This window comes from Lissotriton vulgaris, chromosome 10 (assembly GCF_964263255.1).
Source record: "Lissotriton vulgaris chromosome 10, aLisVul1.2, whole genome shotgun sequence".
Lineage (NCBI taxonomy): Eukaryota > Metazoa > Chordata > Amphibia > Caudata > Salamandridae > Lissotriton > Lissotriton vulgaris.
This window is the reverse complement of record NC_141698.1, coordinates 771,707,955-771,732,329: the sequence shown is the minus strand read 5'-3', so window position 1 is coordinate 771,732,329 and position 24,375 is coordinate 771,707,955. Positions and strand designations below refer to the sequence as shown.

Sequence of the window (24,375 nt, the reverse complement as noted above, 5' to 3'; positions counted from 1 at the left end):
TGTGTCCCGGGGTGGCCTCCCCACAACATAGCATGCAAGCCGGTCCCGGGGGGATGTGGGCCAAAAGTGGCCCGGGGAGGAGGGCTGCCCGCCCCCCCTTAAAAATGCTATGGGCCCTGGGGGAAGGGTTCCCTAGGGCTGAAAATGGCCTGAGGAGCACCGCACACCACACTTTAAAGAAAAATAACTTGGGGCCCCTGGGGATGGGGCCCCTGGAGCCGAAAACAGACTGGGGTAGGAGGGGGACATGCTTCTCCTCCTCTTATAAAATGCTTTGGGCCCAGAGGATGGGCTCCCTGGGTCAAAAAACATCCTGGGAAGGGGTGTCACGCACCTACCTCTCCATACAAAACAGCCAATGCATCGTCCCTCTGGCTCACCCTAGGATCTCTTTTTATTTTTTTATTTTATTTTGCCGTAAATCCTTCGTGAATTTGCAGCAATTTGTTTTAAAAAAACAAATGTTTTTGGCACCAGGCTGACTAGTTCAGGGTATCCCTACCCTGCCCCTGATGTCTTTTTTGGGGGGGTTTGCATTTTTCAGGACTCTGGACCGAGTCCAGAGACCTACGATGGCTGCCACCACTTCCTTGTTGATGTGGTGGCAGACAGTCTGATCCCAGCAGGAGATCTGATGGATCCTTGGAGGCTCTGCATCCCTAAAGATACAACGTTTTTGAGCATTCATTACTCAAAAACTACTGAATAGATTTACACCAAATTAGTAAAAGAACTCTTTCTGGACCATGATCTAGTTTTCTGCCAAATTAGGTGTAAATCTGTTCAGTGGATTCAACTGTGTCTCAAGACCCTAGAGAAAAATTAATAGGGAAAACGCATTTTGGGACCCCACCTTTGTCTTGGCCGCTGTTTGATGGATCACGCCCTAACTTTCCATGTGCAAACTGATCATAAAGTGGCATAGTTTTGGAAAGTTTTGTGGAGATTCCTCAAACGGGACCAAAGTTATTGTCAACACAAACAAATGCATTTCCTACGGAAACCTGATCTTTTTCTAAAACTGTGACAGCCATTGGGATAGATAGATAGATAGATAGATAGATAGATAGATAGATAGATAGATAGATAGATAGATAGATAGATAGATAGATAGATTCGCCAAAACGGCCAGTTGGATTTTTGTCAAAATTGACAGGAATATAATTTATGGGGTGGATATTAGATCTAAATTGGTTCTCTAGTTTTAAAGTTACATGGCACAAAAAGCTAGTGATATATTGGGCCAATGCTATACTGCTATAATTTTGGGGTACACTGCAAATGACAAAACAGTGTGTGATTGGCTAATGGCTGCCCTTACAAAAGTACAAGGCAGCTATATTGTTTAGACCACACTTAGGCTTTGTTCTGGGTTTTAAGTGTAAACATAGTGTACCATATTTTATAAGTGGATAGGAAGGGATGAGTCATTTTATATAGGTCTGTAAAGGTAGGTAAAATAATTGTTTATATATATATATACACATACATGAAAACTAAGGTTTGAATAATTTGGCTGCATTTTCATTTTTTAATGCTGTAATATTTAGACGACAGTCTGGGATTTAGCCACATTGCTGCGTGCAGGATTCCCCTCCTGTGCTGGACCACAATTAAAACGGGTGTGGTCATGACGAGCTCAGCTCGTTATGAGCACACAAGCACTGTGCTGCATGACGAGCTGAGCTCGTCATGAGCATGGAAGGGGTTAAAGGGAATTAATAGTGTGGTACAGTGTATTTTTTATATTGAGGATCTTTCGTTTTTTTACCACTCCCAATAATATCTTGCATCTTTCCTCTATTAATCTTTTTTTATTGTATTTATTGTCTGGCAGTACATTTTCCTATAATAATCAGTATCAGTATATTCCATACCAGTCAAGGTGTCAAGTTTTTATACAAACCATAAAAGTTACACACATTATCACAATTTAAAAGGCAGAACTTGGGCAAAGAAGAGGACCATAATAACAGTAAAAAGTTAATAAATAGTTAAAGAACCTGAGGGAAACATACATTATTGATCCATATAGTTCCTGTAATTAATAGATGCTTTTAAAAATCCCGATATAAAAATAGACAGTCATCTTTCAATAATTGCAGGTTTACCAATACGGGACGGGCTTGTCTAAAATTCATTCTTTTCAAAATTGGAACCAGGTATCGTTTACGAGGGAAATCGTAAAGATTACATAGGAAAATAAAATGCAGCATATCCTGCGGAGACTGTTCGTCGCAGCCACAGGGAGCTGCCACCTTGCCTCTAGTGAAACATTTGGGTCTGGCAAGTAAAAGGTGAAAGCAGTTCAACCGAAACCTGGTTAACAAAATGTTTTCGTGCGTAGACAGGGACCCCGTAAGGTATCACTCTGCCCTAGGAGTTGTTTTAAACATAATATATGTATGCACACTCGATTTCTCAACCTCCTTTGCTTCCCTTTCCATATTTCTTTCTGACAAAAAGGCTACCTTAATTGCCTCCACGTCCTTCTTCACAATACAGTCAGGGTTACTAAATAAATTCCCCACGTCCCTACCTTTCTAGGCTTCCCTTCACATAACTCAGCCAGGGAATACGTGCCGAGTTATTAAGGGCCATACAATCTCTTAAAATCAAGTGGATAAGAGGGAGGTCTATATTCAGCCAACTTTTTAACCAGCAGGTCAGGGGTCGCAAAGATAGTACATCATTTAAATAAGGGACCACCAGCTCTTCGTGATCTACTAAGTTAGATGTACCCCGTGGGACACATAGTAAACGTTTCAGAAAATCATTTTCCGATACTTGGAGGGTCAGACCTGCGTTTTATCCCCATATTTCGCTGCCGTACGAAGCTATGGCCAGGCTTTTCGCCTGGTACATTCGCAGCATAGCTCCTGTGGGCTTCTTCCCTAGTTTGGTTGCGAAATTGAAGATTTTTGAATTAGCCCTCACCAACCCCCCTTTTGTTTTCTGCAGTAAATGGCCCCAGTTAAGCTTGTCATCAAAGGGGACCCCTAAGTAGGAAAACACGTTAGTGCGGGGAATCTTTTAATCTCCTAGTCTAAATTGGTAGTTCTTCTTACCCATCAACCCCACTTGCATAACATATGATTTAGAGTTGTTAATTGACAGATCTCTGTCTGACATAAAACTAGCAAAGGCAGATAAAAGCGTTTGTAGCCCCTTTTCAGTCCTGGATATTAGAATGGCATCGTCCGCGTATAGCAGGACGGGAATCCCACGTCGTCCTACGCTAGGGTAATCAGCACCTGTTGCCCTTAATACATTATCCAGTTCATTAATGTAGAAATGAAATAGGAAGGGGGCAGTATACACCCTTGCCTGACTCCCTTTTTAATGTTAAAATCCCTCGTTACACGCAGATCCAGCGAAAACCTAACATTGGCTTTAGTGGATTTGTGCATGTCCTCCAAAAAATTAACAATGCTATTTTCCACTCCAATAGCCCTCATGGACTGCCATAGCTTACTCCTACTAACACAGTCAAAAGGCGATGACAAGTCCATGAAAGCCAGGTGGATGGTCCCAGAACGTGCAACAGTATACTTGCTCAAAATCAAAAACAAATTAAGACATTGAGCTACAGTAGACCGTCCCCGTACATAACCATACTGGACTTCCGACAAAATCTTATTATCCTCAGCACAGGATGTTAATCTCTGTAGGAGGACCCTGCCTAACACCTTTACCACTCAGTGTATTAATGAGATAGGTCTGTAACACAGGGTGCTGTTTCTGTCACCTTTTTTAAAAACAGGAACTATTGTGGATGTTGCCCATGACTCAGGACAGCCATATTGTGCTGCTGCATTGAATACAGATTCCAGAATTGGCGCCCAGAAAGAGGGATCTGACTTACAGAGATCTGGAGGGATCCCGTCCGGCCCAGGTGCTTTACCAGCCGTTCGACCAATTATGCCTTCCAGGATTTCTCCAATCTCGAATTTTATTACTGCCACCTGTGAATCATAAAGCTCCCTGTCACTATGCCCAGGCCAGCTATCTAACATGGTTTCACAGTGTATTACCCACTCATCTTCGGTTATGTGGGATTCGAGGCCCACCCTACCTTCCTTTGTAAACAGGGGTCTATTCACAATGCTACAAAACTTCGAGCCGTTTCTGAGGGTACTAGATTCTATCAGTTCCCTCCAGGCTTCATCTTTTAATGTACACTTTGGAATGGAGAGGGCCGCTTTGTATTCCCTACGGCAGTTTATGACCTCAGACTGAATTCTAGGTTTATTAGTCAAGGCTTCCCTCAGCCTCTTTGCAGCTTTAGAACATTGAGAATCAAACCATCTGGGCCCAGACCTAACGTGTCCTCTTGCTGGAGCGGATAAAAGCACAGACACCTTGTGCGAAATAAACGTATACGCATCTAAGATCTCTGTTGACGAGGACCGCTCCTCTAAACAAAGGGACAATTCATTGAAACATGCTATTTTGACCTTGTCATAGAATATTTCTGGAGTTACTTGTAACCATTTTAGTCTGCGTCTACCATCAGTTTGCCGCAGTAGGCCCTGGTTCTCTGCCTCCCCACCCTTGTCTGCCAGTAAACCTGACCGACAAACTGTTAAGGGATTATGGTCACTAAATTCACTCCCTAGAATTTTAAAGTTATTCACAGATGACTGTAGGGAAGACGATATTAAAATAAAATCTATGACAGACCCCTTACCATGATCCTTGAATGTGGGCACGGGAAGTTTGTACACAGGGCAGTTATAGACATTGTGGCCATCAGATCTAATTCATTAGTCATATTGTTTAACAACTCCCCTCGAACAGAATGTTAAAAGTGGAACCCATGTATACGAGGGCAACCCAATTCCGCCATACAAGCCGTAAGAGGCTCACCGCAGGGGTGTATATTAAAATCACCGACTACCAGGAGACTGTGTAAACAGACACTCGGGGAATGTTTTATAACATCTTCCAAGGCAAGTAAATTACTGGGCTCTGATGAAGATGAAAAGGAATTCTAAACATGTACAATTCCCCAACTCGTGCCTCCTTTATGGGCCATTATCGCCAGGATACCTGGATGTAAGATAGGCATAACTTGCAGTTAATAGCCACAGAGATGTACGTGACTAGACCGCCCTTAGGTCTCCCACTCCGAGATGGTCTAGCAGGAACAAAGAAGGCCTTATAGCCTTACAGAAAAAGGTCTCAATCTAACGACCACGTTTCTTGTAGGCAAATTACCAGGATTTGTTTAACGTAAACCACCCATCTAGGGTCCTGTAGTTTCGCTGCTAATCCTGCTATATTCCACCATAGGAAGTTATTAGAAGGCGGCCTTAAAGGCCTTACACCTGCATCCCCTTTATCCTGGGTCAGTACAATCTGCTCAGACCTTGTAAAGTCAGGACCCAGGTGAAAGCAACAAGGACCCCCTGGGTAGTGTTAATATATAGACTCCTAGGGCAGGGTAGCAACAGGTGTGAGAAAAAATCCTAGGACATCTGAGAAATTTGTGTGAACAATCAAGTCAGACCAGTGGTCAAAAAGGAATAATCAAAAGATTAACAGTTTATATAAAACGTATATTTTTAATCAATATATTAAAAATCATATTATGAATGACCAGAAAGTCAAACCATATGATAGGGGTAAAAAATTCATCAATTACACACAATTAAAATAAACAAATAGCACAAAACTCATGTTCAATACAGTGAAAATTATAAACAAAAACACATATTTAATAACTCAGGTATTGAAAAAGCATAAAAACTCGACGCGCGTTTCGACAGTGAACCGCCAGTCATTCACAATCTTCCATGCCAGACAAGGTGTCAAATCTGTTGTATAGCCCCAAACTCTGGTTAATGCCAAATGGCCTATCTACAGATAACAGTGGATGAACCGGGGAATAGAATGGGAGCTGCGATATGGCCTTACATGGCCACCCCCAACTGATGGTTCCCCCAAACCAACCGTTGTACTGTCCCTGCTGTTAGATGGCCTATAAAAGAAGCCCAAGGGTAATATCTTAATGGCAGTGCCCGCTGGGGGGTCAGACTGTATTCCCTAGAGAGTAGCCGGCCAGCTATGTGGGGGTTGTCAAATGTATGATAATACAGTCTCTCACCCCTTGTTTACGTGAGCCCCCAATCCAGTTAATCCTGCGTGCCATAAGTATGTTGTTAAGTATGCACAAGCCAATAGTCGTGTTTTGAGTAAACCAGTGATTTATTTTATTGATGAGCTGATCATATTCTTCGCTCTTCCCCGGTGGGAGAGCAGGAATACCCCCCCCGGACCAATCCTGCGGGGAAGATGGAAACTCAGTCAAGGGGACCGATTCAGTTGCTTTCGCGACCCGGTGACAGGTTTGTATGATGATAGTAGTTTGACTGACTTGAGTGGTTGGCTTGTTCAGTTCTCGCCCGTCCAAGAGATTAAATATACTGTATATTTTTTTTGTGGGGATTTTGAGCTTTTGTGTTGTTTGGGATTGTTTGTGGAGATAGCCTCCTTTATGGGTGAAGTTGAGCAATTTTGAGAACTAGCTTCATTCAACTTGTTTTGTTCTATGTTGTCATTGTCTACTTTGCTGTTGCACTCAATTGTTTGAGTGATTGTATTTAGCCGCTGGCCAATAGGTTTACTTTTTCTAGCTTTCTTCAAGCGTTTTCGTTCCCTCTTCGGCACGGAAGCTGTCCCTTGTTTGTTTGGGGCTTGTTTCTGCTGCAGAGTGCAAACAGTGGTGCAAAAGCGGAGCATCTATTGCACCTGCTTGGCCGTAGTCGCTTGATACATCGAGTGTAGATGGGCTTGCCTGCACTAGGGGGCGTCTTGGGTCTTCCTTTCCCTTAACCTTTGTCCCCTGGGATTCTTGAGGGACACCCAATCTTCTCCCCTTAATGCATCTTGTTCGGGGCCTTTTCTCATGTCGATCTTTGATAGAGGATCCCTGACTGCCCCCAGCAGTTCTGACATTCGGGTTGGTACAACTGCTACTTTATCAATTATTTGAAGGCAGTGACACGTATAAGATGTTGTGTCCGGGTCTTGCTGGACCTTCACGATCATCGTGTTAGGAGTGTGCAGATTTTGTTCTATCCCTTGAACATGAGTGGCTAGAATGTTTAGAAGCTCAACTTGAGTGACTAGCTTGTCGGCATGATATATCATTGCCTTTCCAATGGTGTCCATGGTATTTAACAGGTGGGGCCATACAACCGATGATAGAGGGCCAATTGGTGTTTCAGAATGGGGACGGTCTGGTTGATCTTGTTAGGACAGTTCGGGAAATTGGTCCGGTGGATTATTAATTTTGATTTATTGTTCATCTTTTTGTGGAGTCCTGGGTATGGTGCTGGGATCTGATGTGGACTTGTAAGTTTCAGATTGCAAACTCCCGCTTAGTTTGTAGTGGGGTGATTTCTGGCCAGGTTGCTGTGCCGTTTCGCGTGAGGCAAGTGGTGAAGAGAGGGTATCGAGATCTTGGGCGCTGGCTTCAGTCAAGCCCAGCTGTTCTGAGAGTGATAAAACAGCTGTGGATGTGGGTGATATTGTTAGTCCAAAGGGGCTTAGGATTTTGATTTGCTAGAGCGTTTGGCCATCCTTGATTATTTGAGTTGGTGGTTGCTATTGCTGTTCTTCTCGGAAGAAAGTTTGGTCAATTAGTGAGTCCCAGCTTGGGTCGGGCTGAGTGTGGACAAAAGCTTTGATGATTTGGTAGTGGTGGTACCTTCTGCAAGTATCGAGTGCGCTTGTGGCTTTGGATATTGGATCCTGATTTATTGTTTACAAACTTTGGCTGCTCTGATGGGAGAGAATTGCACATTGAAACCCACTCCCTGTGTTTCTTTATTTTTGTTATTGCAACTGTTGTGTGAGGAATCCTTATTGTGTTCACTTTGGCCATCTGTAGAGTTGTTGCTTTGCTTGGGGTCCTTGAGTTCCGTGTGGTCCTTGTTGCTTTCAGGGGGGTTATCGGGTTATTTTTAGGAAGTCTGTAATCTGCGCCCGCTTTCTAGCTTTGAAATCCAAATTGTGCGTAACGGGTATTGACGGCGCTGTTTTCTTTTTACCTTCTGGATCTGTGTGTGAGGTGGCCTCAGTGGCACTATTGCAGGCCATTGTATCATTTGCGACGATTGTGGTGATTGTGGACCCAGGCGGCTATTTTTTTGCGTACTCACTTACTGCTGCCACCCGCTAATGGCAACTGCATTTGACCTGACCTTCACCAGCACCCTGGAACTGCTGCTGCCACTGCTATGATCCTTTCCAATGCTCGTATTGTCTTTGCCACTGCTGACTGCGAGGGCATGGCCCCCCCAGCTTTGAGAACGGGAATCAGTAGTCGGCTGCGGTCTGCAAGCAGGCGGGCAGCCAGCGGGCAGAAAAGACAAAGTGAACAAATTGCGCTGCCCGGTTGTACACGAGGTGCGAGTCCCGCTCACGCAAGGCGGCTTGCGGGCTCCTCAGCCTTGGCCTCCGCTTCTGCGTCTGCCTCAGTGTCCGCCTCACTCGCTCTGATCAACCTGTAGTATGATTTGCTTCTTTAATGGCTTTGAAGGAGCAGACAGCACAACGTTTTAGTTTTGTATTGATTATATATCAGCATTGGTTCGGATTGTAGGATCTAAAACCAGAGCTTTAAATGAAAATATAGAAGTGCAGGTACTCACTGTTCAGCGTACTGTTTGCTCGTGATAGTTGCCAGTGCTCTCCCATTAAACGTATTGCCAGACTACTGAGAAGTTTAAGTACTCTGCCTCTCAAATTAAACAAAAACAGGTAAAGCGCAAGATGACGTCATGTTACCAAAAGCATACTGTCATGATTATATCATTCTCAGCAATATTATTGGTAGGCATTATGACCCTCCTAAGAAGGACATTCTTCTTGTGACAAAAGCCTCACTTTGACAAACATTCTGTGAATACTAGAGATGATTCATAGTTTTAATTCAAATGGAAGTTGGATCTGATTTCCTTGGTAGTGGTCTTTGTGCTAAAGTACATCACACACTTGAACAGGGATTTTGGCGTTGCACCATGAAGTTCATTTTGTTTAACAAAACGTTTGTCAGAGCCACAATATAAGCATAATTTTTTTGATCTGCCTAATTCCTTTGTTCTTTACTAAGAAGTGGATGAACAGGTCTAATAAATAGTTTCAAGGGATGGAGAGCTAATTTGCTCTCTTGAAATATTTCTATCAGGCCGCCTTACTCTGTGTTCCATTCTTTTCTCAACTCTTCTTTCAGACATTCTATGATCTTGTCATATGGTTAAATCAATAACTTCTTCAATTTCCTTAGGTCTATCTGGAATTTGGGAAAGTATATCTTTCAGTTCCTCATTTCAGCCAATTTGGAAAATAGTGGCTCTTTTTTTCTTTAGGATAGGTAGACTCTAATGCCAGTCTTTTAAGTTGTGTAGTATATTGTAATAGTTCTTTCTCCTGGTCTTAAGTCTAACAGGTCATTATCAACACTTTTTGTTGAAGTGCATCGGTCATAAATTCATTGTAGTTCTTTCTTGAAGTTTTCTACATTGTATAATAGTGGACTATTTTCTTCCACTGGAAATATAGACCAAGAAATTGCTTCATCGGCCTTAATCTGTCATGGTTGATACCATAAAAGCAACCTTTGATTCAAGAGTTGGCAAAGCACTGGGTTTGCATAAAAATGCAGATAACATTGATTAATAAATATTTCCTGTGGATTTCCTCCATATCTTTCTGGGGCTGACAAAGTTGTGTGCATAGGCATCACTATCTGTGGTATTTCTCCATTAACTGTAACCTCAACTTAGTCTTCCTCAGAATCAGTAGCTGGGAAAGGAGCAGTAGAGAAATATATTCTAGCTACCCTGTCTGAAATTCCCATTATTTGTTGGCACAACCATTGGGTTTAATTCCTGACGTTCTCCATATCTCTGTGTAAGATTCTGATGGCCTTTCTTATGTCATCCAGAGAGAAAGTGGTGGGATGCATGGTACTCGCGCAGAATTTTATATTTTTGGGCTTCTCCATCTGTCATGAACCCATGGGACTTAGAAGTCTTTGTTCTGCGGAAGTAGAGGCTTGTCCTAACTCTCCCAAAAATCACTCCAGACTCACACAAATTCAATGTTAATCACGAATACCCAAGGGAAAATGGGAATGGGATAAGACAAAAGATAGCTAGTGCTAGTGCAAAATTTTCTTCACGTCTGATAAAATTAGGTAAGCACAACTTCCGTATTCTGGTCTACAACAGAAAATTTAACTTATGAGTTTTCGTTTGACAACTACCATAAGCTAGATTCTAAAATCACTTTGTTTTAAATGTCTTATAAAATGTAAGTGTATCTATAAACAAAAAATATGTCAGTGATTACTTTTTATGTTGACATCCTCTGTAGAAAGAATAACAAAATGTGTATTAAAGAACTCCCTCCACTTCCAACCCCAGGGCCGGACTGGCCATAGCGGGCACCGGGCATTTCCACGGTGGGCCGCTAAGGTGGGGCCGATTTTGGACCCTTGGGGGCCGTTTTTTTGTTACCGGGGGTCGGCAATATCGGCCCCAAGTAATAAAATCGGCCGAAACCGGCCCTCGCACACTGCTTTGCTGCACTCCCTCTCACCCCAGGGGGGGCTGGCTGACCGTGTGCCAGGGCCGGTTTCTGTTCCCAGTCCGGCCTGTCCAACCCTCTCTAGAAAAAAGCAAATGAGATCTCATTGGAGGTGAGGTAACAGCAGTCACAACCCAGTGAAGTTCAGCTTTGACTCCATTCATTGACTTGATTCACAGTGCAGCAATGTTCATCCCACAGGGTTAATATAGTCACAAGCAAACGCTTGCAAGACATTATTAAAATGTAGTAAAAAAACATTCATATGGGGTAAGTAAATCCTCCGACCAGACTCCCAAGACCAATAGTAATAGTGGAAAGAGAAGCAAACATCCAAGGCAACATGTAGAATAAAGTTTGACTCCAAAAATTCAAAGGTATCCAAGACTTCAGCGATAAGTTTGGGAAGTGATTTGATTCACTTCGCTTTCTCCTTTTATACTGAAGATTAAAGATGGCCACTACCACGAAATCTTGGGAGATGCGATTTTCAAGTCTTGAAGTATTGAGTTTTAGTTTCACTTTCTCTTTGTATCATCCTTGTTCACAGCAACTGTCATCTTGGATAAAATATCACTGCAAACAATTTCCTTGTAATGGAAGTCTATTAAGGTACATTGCTGTCAGATTCCATTTCATTTTATTACAGCAGGTGAGACTACCTCTGTATTCCTCTTTAACCTTATCCGGGATCATGACAGATGAATAGCATAATGCAGAGAGAGTAAAAATATATATTTTACAGTAATATGAGGTGAAGAAGTCCTCCTATGGTATTTTAACTAATTGGGCCTTGATAACCAACATATATCTGATGTGGAACAGTAGCTGAGAACCTTGCATATACTGCTTTTTGTGCAGAGGGCAAACTGCCATCCCTCATCCAGATCACTGGGGCAATCTAGTTTTGCTATGCACCATCCTGTGTATGTCCGCTGCAATAATATGATCAATAATGCCCTGCAGCTCTTCTAAAGACACAGTTTAGAGGGACTGTTATCCTCAATCAGAATACGTCCTCATTATTTGGTGGCATTGTACTTCCTAGCCCACTGCTCCCCCCTGAACTGCCGTCCCAGCCTTTTGTGCTAGAATCTATGCCACTCAGCTGAGTACTTAAAGATGCAGAGTTGCCTAATAACCTGACAGCACAATTACATATTTGCTGATGGCTAGTTTGGCACCAACTTAAGACCAAGCATTAGCCATGCTGCACCATACCAAAACCAGAGTATTCCACTGCAATCACCTGACACATTCATACGACTCTGGAGAGTTTGTAGATTAGGAGGTAGTATAGCCGAATGTATGCATCTGATGTGAGGCAGCACATGACATAGGAGCCGCCAACTTAGGGACCAGGCCATTCTAGAATGTGGGTAGGGTTTGGGGATGGTTTATTACAATGAGTGTGTGTGGGGGAGGGGGGGCAGGGGGGGGGGAGGGGAGAAATATATAAAAATGAGGGGATGAAGGATTAATCTAAAGTATTCCAAAAGGGGTTGAGCATGGTGGTAATACTTGATCTTTACAACTCCTGTGTAGACGGAATCTCTGCGTTTTCATGGGTGACTTTGGTAAGCAGTTGAAGATGTTATGCTAAAAAGATTTTTTTTATTTATAGAGGGTCACAGGGCACGCTGTCAGTGCAAGGTGTTCTACTTTATGGCATGAAACGTTATTGTCATTATTTACTCTATTAAAACTCTAAACACAGTGATTGTATTTGGAGCATGACATTCAGTTGCAAGTATACAATGCCATTTATTTCTGTTCCCTATCCTCCCAATTGCAACTTTTAGATGGTGAAATGGGAAATAATTTGCAGTTTCATGCAAAACGAAGAACCGCTCTGCCCTCTCCATGCCCCAACACCAGTAACATCAGCTTGTGGAACATAATGAGGAACAACATAGGGAAAGATCTCTCCAAGGTGTCCATGCCGGTTCAGTTAAATGAACCACTGAACACATTGCAGCGACTCTGTGAGGAGCTAGAGTACAGTGAGCTGCTGGATAAAGCAGCGGAGACCATGGATCCCTTTGAAAGGATGGTAATTATATATTGGTGTTTATTATTTATGGAAATGTGCGCTCAATGTATGTATTGTCAATTTATCCGTTCACGTGTTTCTGCTTATTTGAAACTTGTTTGATATTCATCCATGTTCATTGACTAAAAAAGAAATCCAGTGTTGCAGGAGAAGGAACAATGGTGAAATGGAGTGAGTGAGTTGTACTGGATACTGAAATTCCACCTGTAATCTAAAAGAAAACTTCACAAAATACACCACAGTCAAAAATTATTTAGGAAATACTGTTGTAAGGCGTTTCATTTTAGCCTTGTTAAAAATCAATTATGATAAAAGACACATACACATTTTTCGGAATCCTTTCTCAAATACTATTTAATCTCTGGCAATTTTCTAAGCATTTTAAATTTATAGACGTGTCAACTCATTGGGCTGAGAGTAGATCCACAGCAGAAGCGCACTTAATAGAAACTTGGTGCATCTCCTCAATTTTCCATTTCATTGATGCAGCTTTGAGCTCTGCGGGTGTGCATCGGAGAGATCAGGGAAATCAGCCCATGTTTTCCTTGAGTGTTGGACCCTAATTGAAACATACATACGGGGCCTGAGTTGAAACCCTTTTCTTTGCTGCCAGTAAACCACTAATTTATTCATTTGTTTGACTTTTAAGTATTTATATATTACATCTTTTTGCATTAAATATTAAGTTAAGTAAATTAAAAGAAAATTTAACATCTATTAAAAAAAACACCAAAAAAGTTAATATTTCGATACGTAATAAAGTAAGTTATGCATGTAATTAAGTTAAACTATGTATAATTTTTACTACCTTATATATATGTTTTAAAAGTCAAAATAATGTATTTTACATTATTGCCCTGTGGGAGTTCTATTTTGAGTCTGTCCATTTTTTTTTCTGTGGGGAATGTTGCAGCACCAGTGGATGGCCATGTGTGGTGCTGGGTGTAATCAACATTTACTAATGTTTTGAGTTATTTTTGGCTGTAGTAACTTTACAAGTGCAGTGTGTGAATAGCAGTGGGCCTACTCTTTTGTGGGTATGTTTCTGTCCCTCCCTAACCCCCTCCAATTCAGTAGTGTTCCCCTTTTTCAGCCACTCTCCCGATCCCTCCCACATTTATTAATAAGTAGAACACTTACATGTATGAGGGTCTTCCCATCGAAAAGACTGGAGAATCAGAAACCTTCCCTTGTAGGGTCTAATTCACAAATGTAAACTTACACTTTTGTGTAAGTTTGTGTTTGATTTGGAATTCGAAAGATCTGATTTAATGGTAAGATTACGACTGCTGAGGCTCTGCAGGCAAAGTGGAGAACTCCGCACATAAAAAGATAGGTATGTCTTATCTTTTTATGTGCGAAGTCCGCCACTCCACTGCATAGTCTCCACAGTCATAATCTTACTATTAAATCAGAATTTGTGAGTTCCAAAACAAATGTAAACTTACGCAAAACTGTAAGTTTACCTTTGTGAATTTCATTTTAGAATCCAATTTAAGTCCCTATGTATTGCTCATCCAGCTTATAAAAAAAGTCCTCAACTGCTCCAATTATGATGCGTCCTTACAGGCTTTTTAGACCCCTAAGCTCCTCCTTAAGTTTAGTTGAGACCCAGAGGGTGCGGAAAGCAAGCAGCGGTGGTAGGGCCCTTTTCTTCTTGGTGGCAAAATTATGGAACAAACTGCCCATTAGATTAAGACAGAAGATGAAGGCTGCTTTATAAATCTATTGAAAACCTGGTTGTTTGTGTAGTTGGGACTTAATGAGCACTGAATCTACTCTGAGTCCTGGGAAGCTGCTTTTGGGTAGCTGTGTGCTATACAAGCACTAATGAATTGAACTGTTTATAACACAATGAGTAGTAACATAATTACATCAAAAAAACAAATTAATCTACATTTCTAAAAAAGAGATGCATGCAGCAGTCTGGGGAAAAAAATCTTTCACAGACCTTCCCCTTCCCCTTTGGACGGCACCCTCGTCGCTGCCGTAATTCAGGAAAGGACTCCTCAGCACGATCCTCAGTGTCTGGATACCCTCACAGGTGATAAGTCGTGCTGTACAAATCATGATTGATTGATTGCAGAATTAATACATGTAAATAGTTACATAGGTAATATTGAACGCCTAGGCTATTAAATGGGACATCTGTTTTTTAAAATCTGCAGAAAGTAGTATCACGGTCAGTGAAACCAGTTTTTAGAAGAGGGTAATCATTTGATGTGTAGGCAAGTGGTCAAACACTCTTTAATATATACCTCACTCCCTTAGTTTTTCTGGAAGAGGAACTGGGTGTGAAGGTGCTGTCATATGCAGATGACACTCGACTACTGTTTTCCTGAAACAAGGGTACTGAAACAAATGGCACCCTAATAAAGAGATGCTTCACCACTGTCTTCCATTGGCTAGTCAAAGCGCCGCCCAAATGCAATGAAGATAAGACTGAAATTGTAGTTTTTTGGGACGTTTCCCCCCTAACTTAGTGTTAACCTTCTGGCCAGATGGCATCTCCCCACCTGGTCACTCAAATGAATTAGTCAAGAATTTGAGGATAATCTTCGACAATAAACTGTCCTTCTGTACTCAGGTCAAAAAGCTAGTGGGTCTTTGCTTTGGGATCCTGAGGTCATTAAATATGTGTTTGCTCTACTCTTTCTCAGCCAAGGAAACTATTATACAGGCTTTGATTATGTCCAGACTGGACTACGGTAATGCCCTGTACTGGGGCATACAAGAATTTCTTCTAGACAAATTACAGCTGATCCAGAATACTGCAGCTCGTCTTCTGTTGAATACTCCAAAAAGACAACGCATTAGTGGCCATTTGCAGGGTCTTCATTGGCAGCCCATTAGGAAGAGGATTACGTTTGAGGCTCTGACACTGGTTCATGATGCTTTGTACCAAACTTGCCCGATAATCTCTGCACCAGATTCAGTTTCTATAACCCTACCAGGCCACTACTCTCTTACAGTAAACGGCAAGCGGTAGTACCCATGAACTTGCATCAAAGGTCCGGAGGCAGATCATTAGCTTTTCTGAACAACTCAACTTAGAACCAGCTCCCATTGGAGCTCATTTCAGTTGACACTCACTGCTGTTTAAGAAGAAACTGTAAACTTTGCTATTTGTGCAGTGCTAATCTTCACCTGTTCGGCCCTCTCATGCTCTGTGCCAGGACACTCCTGGGAGTAGCTGTTATGCACAATAAGTCACATATATCATATCATATCATTTATGTCGAGCAAAACATGGTACTCTTCTCTCACATTCAGAACCATCATTTTACATTTCTCTCCGTTGAGGTAGCCATGGTTGCAGCTCTTTAAAATATATCCTGTTTTGTTTTGTTCAGCATGCACTGACTCATACATTTATTTACTCCCTTTTCCTTTCATTAATCTATTTACTCACTCTTCCACCCATCCATCCATTTCTTTAAGCACTGATTCATCATGCACTCATCCATTTGGGCACTGACTCACCTATTCATACACAGTGCACTCATTCATTCACCTAAGCAGTCACTCACCATATATCCTTCTATGTATGCATTCACACACTCACTCATCCACGCATTGTCACTCACTTCTTAATTAATCCATCCAGGCACTAAGGCATCACACCATTGAATTGCACATTCACCCACTCACCCAGCCGCACAATCTCACACATCTCTGCAATCAATAATGAAGCATGTATACTTATTAAACAAGCAATGGCAAAGCCATTCGGTCTGGCCCTGCCAGGCTGGTGCAATGGGCAATTTATTTTTTATTTTTTTATTGCAAGAATGTGCAGGGCACATACCTGGACCCCATCTTTACAGCCAGCGACAGAATCCAATTCCTCACCCAAAGACCCCTGGCCTGCCAAGCTCTATAAAAAACATGCACCCCTTCTCAACCCCTACCTCAATCTCATCTGGAATGATTCATTCAGAACGGGCTGTTTCCCTGCCAAATGGAAACATGCCTCCTTAGTTCCCATCCTAAAGAAACCTAACCTAGATCCAGACAATCCCAGTAATTACAGGCCTATTTCTCTCCTGCCTGCCCCAGCTAAGATCTTGGAAAGACTGGCACATTCCCAGCTGTCGAAATACATTGAAACCCATGGTCTTCTCCACGACTCCCAGCACGGCTTTAGGTCGGGCCACAGCACCGAGTCGGCCCTTATCGAAATGGCCGACTCGGTGAGGTGGACGCTTGACCAAGGATCGAGGGCGGTGTTGGTGCTGCTGGATTTATCGGCAGCATTCGACACCGTCTCTCACAAAATCCTGCTGGAAAGACTGGAGGACCTTGGGCTGGGTGGAGCTGTCCTGAAATGGTTTTCATCCTACCTTTCGGACCGCACACAGCAGGTTTTCACACCCCCTTTTTCTTCTCTGGCCAGACCACTCAAATGGGGAGTCCCACAGGGCTCTTCCCTGAGCCCGCTCCTTTTTAACGTGTATTTCACCCCTCTGGCCAAGCTGATTGCACAGACGGGGATCAAATCTACCTCCTACGCTGATGACATCCAGCTTCTTTTCACTTTCGATTCTCACTCTGCCTCTGCTTTTGATCCTTTGAAATCCTGTCTCAGGGACATCTCGAGCTGGATGGATACCAATTCCCTCCGGCTCAACGCCGGAAAAACAGAGATCCTTTTTTTCAACACATCATCCCCCTTGGATTCCAGTATATGGTGGCCAGAAGACTTAAGCCTAGCTCCCATCCCTAAAGACTCGGTGAGAAATCTCGGAGTCCGCTGGGACACTCAACTTAGCTTCAAAAATCAGGTGCAAACAGTAGCAGCCTCCTGTTTCGCCAAGATTAGAATCATAAAACGCCTCATCAACTATCTGCCGGCAGACTGCCGTAAGACTGTGATCCAGGCCCTGATCATATCCCATCTTGATTATGCTAATGCTCTCTACCTTGGTATCACAGCGGGCCTCTGCCACAAGCTCCAGACGGTCCAAAACGCCGCCGCACGGCTGGTTGAGAGAATCCCGGCCAGACACCATATTACTCCTCATCTCCGTAAGTTACATTGGCTGCCCATAGCAAAAAGATGTGTATTCAAGGCCATGACTCTGGCCTTTCGAGCTTCAAAAGGCAAGGGATCGGCACACCTCAAAAACATTCTTCGACCTTATGCCAACTCCAGGACTCTACGGTCCAATACCCTCCATTTCCTGGAAACCCCCCGATTTAAACGATCTCGGGCCGGTGGCAAAACTTTTGAGGTCTGTACCTCTCAGTGCTGGAACAAACTTCCATTAGCCTTACGCGCCTGTCAGACTGAATTAGTTTTCCGTAAATCCCTGAAAACACATCTGTTCTCCTCATAAATTTGGATATCTGCCCCTATGACCTCCCTTTGTTTTCATTGTTTCAGCGCCGGGACGCCCCGTTGGGGCCGCTGTGCGCTCTATAAATTTCTCAAATAAATAAATAAATAAATAAATTCAGCCACCTACGCAAATTGGAAACTCCCTGCAGAAAAATCTTACATGCTTTCACACAGTCATTCCAAAGACTCTCCTCAGTAGGCTCACCATACAACTAATTAACACCACTGCACTAGATGTGCAGATCCAGATTCCAAATATACTCTCAGACTGAAATGTAATGCTTACACTGTTTTATTAATATAAATGTTCTTTTTTTCTGAAATAACTAAAATCTCAGAAATATCCCAAAAATGTGCACACAATCAATATATAAAAACTTTTTCACAATTTATACATTCCAATATCTTTAGACCAAATAATACAATACAGAGCAAACAATAAAAACGTACTAGAACCCGGTTAAAAAACAGTCATGATTATCTGTTTAGGTTTAAAGTATTTTATTGAAGGAGTACACAGATAGAAAAAACATTCAAGCAATGACATCCGTGCTGAAGACCCGGGAGCCCCTCTTAAAGTGGTGTCAAACATCCCGCAATTGTAATAGAAGCTGTGTGAGCTCCGCACCCATATGCATAACATCACACAACACCCTGAGGTAGAAAAAGGCTCTCTGTACACACCCCATTGTCTAGAAACTGTTCCCCCCAACTCCCCCCACCCTGCCCCTCCCTCCCTCCCCGCCCCCCCGTCCAGTGCCCTGCTCAGCTAAATATACGTAAATCCTCCCTCGACCCTCCCCTCTCACTCCCCCAGGTTCAATGGCTGCTAGGCAGTGTAGTCGATCGGTGGTGTGATTCTCAATAATCTCAAGTATCTTGGACAGGTCAATTCCCTGAACTCGGTTGCTAATAGTGCATGGAAGGGCTACCAGAGTTCTTCAAATTGTTCCACCTCCCCGGCCATCATGAGTGACAGTTCCTCCATGCCCAGGACATGCCACAATCTGTGCAGCCAACCTGTAATGGACGGGACAGTGGTAGTGCGCCAGTGTATTAGGATGTTTTGAATCACTGAGCCCAGTGCTATGGCAATTTTTCTGCCCCTACATGATTTCAGTGGATACATCAACCCATTAGGTAATCCCAAAAGGACATATGCCGGGAAGCGGGGCAACTCTATCTCAAAATGGGCATCGATCTCATCAAGCACCTCCTTCCAGTAAGGAAGCAATATCGGGCAGTCCCACAGAACGTGTGTCAGAGTGCCAAGTTGTCCACACTCCCGCCAACAGGTTTTATCAATATGACTATTCATCTCGTGTAGCCGTTCCGGGGTATAGTACCAATAGGTAGACACCTTGGTGAAGGTTTCAGTCAGTCCTACATGATAAGCGCAGTGTCGTGCACGATACGAGACCTGGTCCCACTCCTTGTGGCTCAATGTCCTACTCAGCTCCCTGTTCCAGCGTTCCCTACCAGGATTATGTGAGTGGGTGGGAGGGTGTTGCAACATCTTATAAAGATCCGTAATTAGTTTTGCATCCGAGTTGCGGGTCGCCAACCATTTCTCGTACGGCAATAGTTTCCTGTCAGCCAAGTCTCGTACCTGTGGCTGTAAAGCCCAGTGTCGCACCTGCCAGTAGCGCATCATGTCCGTCTCTAATAACCGAAATTCCTCTTTGAGACTCTGAAAAGGGAGGACCCCTTCCGACCCGTACAGATGGAAAAAAGCCCTGCATCCAGCCGCCCGCCAGTGTGTAAAGGCGCCCGGGGCAGTCCCCAGCGTGAAGTCAGGGTTGTCCGCAATAGGCGTAAACGGGGAGGGAAACGTGGTGAGTTCGTATGTCTGATTGGTAGCATCCCACACTCTCAGTGGGACCCGCGTAACATAAGATGCATAGAGGTTCGGAGGACGATGCGTTCTGCGCAGGAAGGGCACTTCCTGCAAGGGACGGCCCGCCACCGCCTGGTCCTGGAAGAGCCAGTGCTTGTCCGACTCCCACCGACTCCATTCCACCAGGTATCGCAACTGCGCCGCCTGAAAGTATTTGCGCAAGTCTGGGACTCCCAGTCCCCCCGACTCCGGTGCCAACAAGGAGAGAGCCCTCTTCTTCCGGGGTCTGCGGCCCTGCCAAACGAAGTGGGATAAGGCCAACTGCGTCTGCTGGATCCAGCCTTTGGGTGGTTGCAGCGGCAGCGCCCAGAACAGATATAAGATCTGGGGGAGGACCGTCATCTTAACCGCCGCCACTCTCCCAAGCCAGGATATCATGCCTTTACTCCAACTCCCCAGTTCCTCTTTAATCTTCCTACCCAGAGTTGCATAATTAGCTGTCACCGTTGCCTGCAGCGTGGGCGCCAGCAGAATACCCAAGTACTGGACCTGACTGGCCGACCACTGCATGGGGAAGAGGGCTTGTAATCCCTGTCGCATCGCAGGCGTAAGAGAGAGATCCAGGGCCGCCGATTTCCCCTTGTTCATCTTGAACCCTGCCACCCGGGAGAAGGCCTCTAGTTCGTCAACGCACGCAGGCAAAGCACGCCTCGGCTCCTCTAAGGTCAGTATCACATCGTCGGCGTAAAGGCTGACCGTGTGTATATATCCTCCCATTTTCACGCCGATCGCGTCTGGGTTCTGCCGTATTCTCTGGGCAAAAGGCTCCATATACAGAGCGAAGAGGAGTGGGGACAACGGGCATCCCTGTCTGGTGCCTCGCTCAATATTAAACCTCCGAGAATTGCAGCCGTTCACCCGCGCTACCGCCGATGGGAACCGGTAGCAATTAAACACCCAAGAGCGAAATTTCCCGCCGATGCCCATCTTCTCCAGCACCCGCACTAAATAAGGCCAATGCACCCGGTCGAACGCTTTTTCAGCGTCAACCGACAATAGCATTCTTTCTCCGGGGACCCGCGACGCCTTTTTCAAGATATGTACCACTCTCTTGGTGTTATCCACCGTCTGCCTCCCGGGCACAAACCCGGCCTGATTCGATTCCACCAGACCCGGCAGATAAAGCGCCAAGCGGGCCACCAAAATTCCGGTGTACAGTTTGAGGTCAACATTTAAAAGGGAGATCGGACGGTACGAGCTGCACTGGGCCCTGTCCTTCCCTGGTTTGGGAATGACCGGCACCGTGGCTTGTAAATGATCTGGCGGGATCGCCCCCGGTTCGGAGAAGGAGTTAAATAGTTTCGTCAGAATAGGCGCCAGCGTGGCACTAAACGTCTTGTAAAAGAGCGCCCTATAACCATCTGGGCCAGGGGCCTTACCGTGTTTAAGCTTAGAAATGGCGGTAATAACCTCCTCCGTCCGAATCTCTTTTTCCAGATATTCCGTTTGGGACGGTGCTAGGGAAGGGAGGGTAACAGAGTCTAAGTAGTCCTCCGTCTCCTGCGCCATCAGGCCTTCCCCTGTATACAAGTCAGCATAGAAACGGCGGAAATTTTCTGCTATCTGTGCGTCGTCTGAGACTATCCTGCCATCCCCCACCACAATCTCCTTCACCCGTTGGCGTTCGTGGGTCACCCTGAGTTAGCTCGCCAGGAGGCGACCACACCTGTCCCCCCGTATAATAAGCATGTTTCAGCCGCAGCGCCGCATATTCCGCCATATCCATATCTAAAGAGGACAGGAGTTTCCTCGCCGCCTTCAGCTGCTTCCAGATCCTGGGGGCCCCTGTGCGACGATGCACCTCTTCAAGTTCTTTGACATTTTGCGTAAGTTCGTCCCGTTTCTGCCTCCGATCCCTATTCTCCGCCGAGGAGATCGCAATAAAGTCCCCTCTAACTACCGCCTTAAGTGCGGCCCACTGAGTTGCTACTGATGTGTCTGTGTTGTCATTGTGTGTTTGGAAGTCCCTGATTGCCTCCGTAACGCGCTGCACAACTGTTTTCCTATGTAAGAGAGCGTCTCTAAGGCGCCAGATCCCGCGAGGAGCCCGATCAGCTGGCAAAGAAAAAGACCCCGAGACCGGCGCATGATCCGATAAGGAAATGACCCCCATCTCCGATGTCGTGGCCAAAGCACGGACCGGGCCAGTGACCAATAGGTGGTCCAGCCTGGCGTACGTCTTATGCGTGTGAGAGTAGAAAGAGTAGTCCCGGTCTGCAGGGTGCAAGCTGCGCCAAAGGTCGTGAAAATCCAGGTCTGCCAATTGGGACTTTGTCAGCTGTGAGAGTTCCCCCGACTGTGGGGACCATTGGGCTGACCTGTCTGTCGCTGAGTCAAACACCATATTTAAGTCACCACCCAAAATAATGTGTCTATCTGGAGATGCTGTTATGTCTACCAGTGCTGAGCGCATGAAGCTATCCTGTTGTTCATTCGGACAGTATATCGTCCCGATGGTAAATGTCAGGGTCCCCAGTTTAAACCTGTGCGCTAAGAGTCTCCCCTTCTGCTCTGCGAATTTGTGTAATACCTCCCCCTAAACGAAGCCGACACTAAAATCGCCACCCCAGCTGTATTGGTGGTGTTCGAGGAGAAAAACTGCGTGGGGAATTTGCGTGATCGTAATCTATGGCAATCCCGTGTGAGTAAATGAGTCTCCTGGAGGAGACAAATGTCAGCCTGAGTGTTCTCTAACAAGGACAGGACTGCCCTCCTCTTAACCGGGTTGTTAAGCCCCTTGACATTGAGGGTCACAACCTTAAGGGATGCCATGAGAAGTCAGAACTAAGTGACATACGCTGCAAATCCACATTAGGGAGGGTCGGTGTGTGTCTACGCAGCGACATGACCCTCACCGGGTCTTCGCGGAAACAACAAGAGCACTGAACGGACTGAACCCACCCCACCCCTCATCCAACACCCAACCCCCCTGTCCCCCAACTCCCCAACTCTCCCTCCTCCCGCACCCCTCCCGTACCCCCAACTGCCCCCAACTCCCTCCCCTACCAGGACCCCCAACACCTTCTGAAGAATTGTCCCAGCCATGTCCCTGCGGGCAAGTCCGTGGTAAAGTATCGAAGTGGACGTCCAGCCACACCCTTCCACCCTCCGCTCCCTCCCCGCCCTACAGAATCCCAAGCCTGCGATAACTGCAATGCTATGTCGTTCTCCCTCCGGAGCAATCTCACGCTGTCAGCGCAACACCATCATTCATCATAGTGTCTCCAGCAGCCGCTTGGATGACGCTCGCCATTTCGGCCCTGATGGTAGGCGAACTGGGACGTTGAGGCGCCGCCAATGTTCTACGTCTCGAGACCCTGCGCCATCCGTCTTCCGAGGTGCGTCTTCTGCGCAGCGTAGCGGACTCCTCTTCCTCCGCAGTGATCCCCAACACCTCACATGCGTCCTGCAGGGACCTCAGCTGATGTACCACACCGTTCCACTTAAAAATAAGGCGGAAAGGGTGACCCCATGTATAAGGCGTTTCGTGCTGCTTTAGGAAGTCTGTCGCTATCTTAAACGCTTTATGTTTTTGTAGGGTGATCACAGACAAGTCCTGGTACAAGGCCTCCGGGTGCCCTCGGAAGGCCAGTGAAGGTGTTTTCCGGGCCTCCGCCATGATTCGTTCTTTCAGTGGGAAATCAGGAAGAAAGGCCAAAATATCCGGGGGAGGGGCATTAGCATGTCTCCGGGGTCCCACTCTATGAGCCCTATCAATCCTTATTGGGAAATCAGCCGCTTCGCCCAGTATGTCTCTAAAGAGTTCCCGCAGGTATCCCACCACATCCGAACCCTCTTCCGCTGATGGAATTCCCCGGACCCTTATGTTATTCCGCCGGGAGCGGTTTTCCAAATCCTCATTATGGGCCTGGAGGTCCATCTGTTAGTCCCTCAAGCGCAGCACTTCTTGCTGTAGCTGCGTGATTTCCTCGTCCTGCCGTTCCGTAGAGCATTCTGTCGTGGCCACTCTCTCTCCCAGGCCATCCACCTCTCTCCGGATTTCACGGACTTCCCCGGCAACTTCCTGCTTTAGCGTTTGACAGTCATCGCGCAATGTGCCGAAGAGCGACTCCAGAAAAGACCTGGTGACCGATGGTTCACCACCTCCTGCCGATTGCGAACCACTCGCTGCATTCGGTGATGGCTGATTTCAGTCCCCCCTGTTCTGGGACCTACCAAGCAGTTCCGGGAGCGTGCGCTCATTCTTCTTACTACCTTTCTGGTTCGCCATTTCTTCTGCCAGGCAGCACCGCTGCCCACCGCCTCTGCCGCCAACCAGGCCTCTGATCTGTGACCACACGTGGCTCCACTTGATGGGGTCGTAGGGGTTCGCTCGCTCAATGTCCGGGTGTGCCACCCCAGAAGGCCCACGCCAGCGTCCACTCTTCAGGTCGTGCCAGTGACCACCGCAGTCTGTCCGCTCCCCCGAAGCACCCACAGTCACCGGCCAGGTGGCTGGCCGCCCAGGGCCCCAGAGGCTGCAAT

At 45.5% G+C, this 24,375-nt stretch overlaps 1 protein-coding gene across 1 annotated transcript in view; it reads left to right on the top strand.

Moving 5' to 3' along the window:
* OSBPL3 (oxysterol binding protein like 3) overlaps positions 1–24,375 on the top strand; it is a 909,495-nt gene that overhangs the window by 681,959 nt on the left and 203,161 nt on the right. Inside the window, exon 16 of the mRNA XM_086941688.1 lies at positions 12,402–12,652. Within this exon, the coding sequence (XP_086797814.1) occupies positions 12,402–12,652 (251 nt within the window). The remainder of the gene's footprint in view (positions 1–12,401; positions 12,653–24,375) is intronic.